The sequence below is a fragment of the Genypterus blacodes genome, unplaced genomic scaffold, assembly GCF_046128005.1.
Source record: "Genypterus blacodes isolate CSIRO-AG114 ecotype Tasmania unplaced genomic scaffold, CSIRO-AGI_Gbla_v1 ptg000020l_1, whole genome shotgun sequence".
Lineage (NCBI taxonomy): Eukaryota > Metazoa > Chordata > Actinopteri > Ophidiiformes > Ophidiidae > Genypterus > Genypterus blacodes.
In genome coordinates, this window is record NW_027466833.1 from 1,599,207 (window position 1) to 1,604,146 (window position 4,940).

General features: G+C 44.3%; 1 protein-coding gene across 1 annotated transcript; it reads right to left on the reverse strand.

The window, feature by feature from the left end:
• Window positions 1-611: 611 nt before the first annotated feature.
• On the reverse strand, window positions 612-4,613 carry prokr1b (prokineticin receptor 1b). The gene is made up of 2 exons (XM_076141795.1): window positions 4,147-4,613; window positions 612-1,317 (listed from the first exon to the last, which is right to left on the reverse strand). The coding sequence occupies exons 1-2, from the start codon at window positions 4,611-4,613 to the stop codon at window positions 612-614; spliced, it is 1,173 nt and encodes a 390-aa protein (XP_075997910.1).
• Between the last annotated feature and the right edge of the window lie 327 nt (window positions 4,614-4,940).

The following is a 4,940-nucleotide window of genomic DNA, read 5'->3' on the forward strand; positions in this document are numbered from 1 at the left end:
CGACTGCAAAGGAAACATGCAACGGTACTTTTTTTTACACAACCACAAATAGGCCACACAAAAATAGAATTATCAGGATTACACTTAGTTTGTTTTACAACTAACAAGGTTCTACATCCTGGATACATCACAATATATTTAATAAAAATAAATCACATCTCCATAGAAAACTTCAGTCACTATGTCAGAAACGGATGGAAAACAAAGTATCAACAACAAAACAAATAATCCTTATGTGTTTGCGTGTTGAGACTTATTTCATCTGGCAGAAGACGAGCCAAAAGAATTTCCCTCGGGATCAATAAAAGAGTGTTTCGTTTTTTTCGTTTCGTTTACACCACGAGTCCCGTATGAGCAGTGGCTAATATTTACAATTTATACAAATGATATAACATTAGACAGTACACAATGTATAACTGCAGGTCGAATAGCTCCACAAGGACGTTCACACAAAACCTGGAATAAATACAGAACATAGTTTGATCTTTGTCACATGAATTAGCTGTATAACGTCTGTGCTTCTGCAGGATTATCACCTAAATGTAAATACCGCCCCCACAGCTTCTCTACAATCTGATTCCCAGTGGTTGTTGGGTTGTCTTGTCTCCGCATCACTTAAGGCAAACGCATTCAATCTCCTCGATCACAGGCAGGGAGGACGTCCTAGTGTCAATCTCGTCCACATTCTTACTGGCAGCGTAAGTGGACCTCCAGCGCACCAAAACAATCTTCCTTAGGTACTTCACCGTGTTGTTCTTGACGCTAACGAAGCACAACGTATTGATCATGCTGTTGCTCATGGCGATGCACTCGATGATATAGAAGGCCACCAGAGAGTTCCTCTGGCGGGAGATGATCGTGGGGTGGAAGTCCCGTAGGATGGTGAAGCCGTAGTACGGCGCCCAGCACAGGATGTAGGCCGTCAAGATCCCGATCAGGACCATCACCGTCTTCCGGCGGCAGCGTAGCCTCTTCCTGATCTGCTCCGTCTGGAACCCTGGGACGTTCTTGAACCAGAGCTCACAGGAGATTCGGATGTAGCACATCGCCATGATGATTACGGGCCCGACGAACTCCACGGCGAAAATGAACAAAAAGTACGAGCGGTAGTAGGCCCGTTGGTCCACTGGCCAGATCTGGGCGCAGAACACTTTGTGGGTGGTCGGGGTGGTGCCGCTGTGAGGGTACGTTGTCTCTGACGCAAAGTAGGCAGACGGGATGGAGATCACGATGGGAACGATCCAGACGCCGGTGATCAGGCAGTAGGCCGTTTGGTATTTCATACGAGGCTTCAGAGGGTGGATGATGGCCATGTACCTGCATGGGGACAAGAGGACAAAAGCCTGTTTAGCATTCAGGTACATGGACGATGGCCATGCACCTACAAGAGGACAGAAGAGCTTGAGAATAAGCCTGTTTAGCATTCTGAGTGCAGTGAGAACCCCTGCAGCACATGGAGACTCATGGGACATTAAAGCTCAATAGCACCATTATTCATTAAGATGGACCTTCTTGTATTGTCCAAAGGTCATTTCTGCAGAGCCCATCGCTCCAAAGTTGGGTGACGTGACGGGTTTAGTCGGGTCTCTGAAGACATTCAAGCGATAGACAAAAGCTAAATCGAGGTTATTACAGTCTGATGGGGTTTTTTTTGCAGCCATGATGACGCCAACACTCCAGTAAATCACAATAAGTAGAGAAGTGCTCTGGTTCCATCACAGTCAAACTAAACTAGCTACACCAATATATTGATCTAACTTATTTTTATCATAGTAACCTTTGTTCAGACTGTTATTTCATTGTCACAAATTTATTTCTGAGATAATCAACATTGTATGATACTTTTGTAAAGACATTTTAACTTTTTTATGTCAAAGTTAAATCCAAGTACCTCCTACAAAGAACTAAATAGTCTGACATTTGTGAGACGGCAGCCTGTGGATTCTCCCACACACACAGTCAGTCAAGCTGCTGCGTGTTGTTAAAGCTAAAATGCTCACAGCTCAAGGGGATTAATGAACCAAGCAATAATTGAAAATAATTTATTTCCAACCATGATTGTTTTTCTGTGCAGATCTAAACTCCTGCACGACTCGCAGCCTCGTCTCTGTGTCCGACTCCTGGGTTAAGTGCTCATCCTTTGCCACCTTTTTATAGCATTGATTTGTGAACTACAGGAGGAAGTTTCGCCCCAACCGGAGTGTCGGCAAAATGAAGAAGAATACTGGAAATGCAGACCTGTGCCAAACCCACGCCTGCAAATAAATCAAAACACTAAAATAAAGATTAATCAGAATGTGTTGATGCACTTTGCTCTCCCAGTCTTAGTAAAGGAAGCACACAGAGCCAAGAAACAAGTCGATGAATTCATAATGTAGCTGGCAAAGTTGCATTATCAGGAGGATTTATGGAGGAGACACTGTGGGAGGAACCATTCAGGTCTGTCCCGCTTCTCCAGTCTAATTAAGAGTCCAAAATAAATCAAAGGTATCACTTTTTAACTACTTGTTCTGATCATGTTGCCAGATCTTGGCTGGCAAGCATAAGATTTTTAATAAATTTGACTTTGATTAGTAAAACTTCATAGCATAGTGTCAGTTTAAGCCATAAAAAAATTACCTTTGATCAAAGCAAACAAATGGACATATGAGTAAATGTCCATGGTAGGTAAGAGAAGATAATAACTGCAATCATATCCACCACTTGTTGATAGTGAAGAAATGTTATAAGACACTATTATGGTTCCATAACTCCATTTAGTTGAGGCGCAATCTAAGGATTCAACAGACCTGAATGGTACATCTTTTTCTATTAGTTTTTCCATTTCTGAATTGACAGACCACCCGTTGCCCTCTGGTGGAGGTTTGATGGAAACCTGAATTTAACCAAGCAATGTGTGTGTAGGTAAATATATATTATTTTTTTATTTGTCAAGGTTAAATGCTCCCACTTCACTTTGCTTCCTAGACAAAGCCAAACGCAGTGATATGCGTCACTATCGGGCTCGCTCGGTCACAGCTTGATGGGCTTTGACAGCTCATACAGGTGAGACGTGACGCTACGACAAGCTGATGTTGAGTACTAATAAGAGAGGGAGAGAAAGAGGCTATGGACATTTTTTCATTTCGATATCTAAGAATGTATGACCTTTCAATTATTACTTTATTCAGCTCTTCTGTTTAACCTCACCCACTCACTTTCTTGTATGGCTTTTTATCGTTTCACTGTCATTTTGCTGCATAATAACGGAGATACTAATCTGACCACATTCAATCAAGGCACTGTCATATATTACACATTTCATATTTAGGACTAAAACAATATTCAGACTATATCTTCCTTTTTTTTCTATGTCTTTTACGCCTCAGATCTTCCAGCATGAACTTCCTGTTGGCTTGTAAACTAAGCATCTCTCACTGCTTTGATTGCCATCTCTTCTCCTCAAATACACACACTTATATACTTTAGATTGATTGTTGTACTGTATACATTTGCTGATGGCAACGTTTTCCATTTTCTGCCACTTTGAACTAAACTTGGTGCACCAACATTACACCATCTTCAATTGGTCTCCGAGCAGATCGATAATGGTGCAGGACTAACGAGTCTCATTGCTCCACTCACCGGCTGGTCTCTTAAGATGATCTGAGACCTGATTGCTTGCCTCTCAGGTTACTGCTCCACTTGGAGAAATTGGACTTTTCCAGGATATTCAAGAGCATAGAAACCCAGGGAGAAAAAAATCCTGTTTCTCTCTCCAGCTCTCCAAACCACAGACAGACATTTTCCTTTTTTTAGACGACAGATTCTCATTGTCCATTTCCATAAAATATGTCATGCATCAGACGAGCAAATATTGCATCGGTAGCTCAGCGTCTCTAAATCTCCTGGTAGCCGAGATGAAGGCGAGTGTTCTATAAGCCTGTGAGGCTGGTGGAACTCATACAAAGTATGTAAGGAAAAGGGGGATGCATGGGTGTCATGGGTACTGTGATGTTACACATAATGTTTAATAACGGCTGTGCAGGTGGGCGAGATCAAACAGAAGACGGCTGCTTTAATCTTTCCAGTATCTTCCTTCACTGAAATCCTCGAAGGGAACAAAGTGACAATAAGTAAACAGAATAGAGATGTGTGCACACCCACCTGTCAACAGCGATTGCGAGCAGGGCGTTGGTGGACACGTAGAGCGACACAGTCCGCAGGTAGTTGACCGAGGCACAGAGCAGCAGGCCGTGATCCCACGAGAGCTTCTTCACCACGTAGTAGTCCACCAGGAACGGGCAGCACACCACCGCCACGATGAAGTCTGACACCGCCAGGTTGGCGATGAGCAGGTTGGTGAGGTTGCGGAGCTTCTTGTACCTCGTCAGCATGGCGATGAAGACAAAGTTCCCCAGGCCGCAGACCAGCATGATGCACGCCAGCACCACGCCGATGACGATGGTGGCCACGAAAAAGGCCTGACCCTGCGTGGTGTCGGGGATCTCTTCGGGAGAGATGCCGTAGTCTATGTCGTAGCCATCCATGAGGTGGTCCGACCCGTGTGTGGGGACAATGTCTTGCGTCTCTGTGTAGGCCGCTGCTACGTTGGTGATGTTAGAGTCCCCCATGGCTTACCGCTCACACTGAGTTACGACGACTTTATTTCAGAGAAACTTTGTGGTACATGGCGGCAGGGATTTCTAGGAAAAGGCTTTAATTGTTGAGTTGTCTGGATGAGAACGGATAAGCGACCAGGCAGGACCTCCTCTGGAACCAGACGCACATCTTCACCTGGAACAGAAGGTTTTCATTAAGCCGGCTCAGGGTTATCGTCACAACCTGCTACATGACCTTGATGCGTCAGCCGTAAACCTGCTGGCGTCTCTGGTGAGAGATGTTTTGTGAGGTCATACCCAGCAAGGATGTGATTTATGAGCCCCTTCACACCTTTGGAT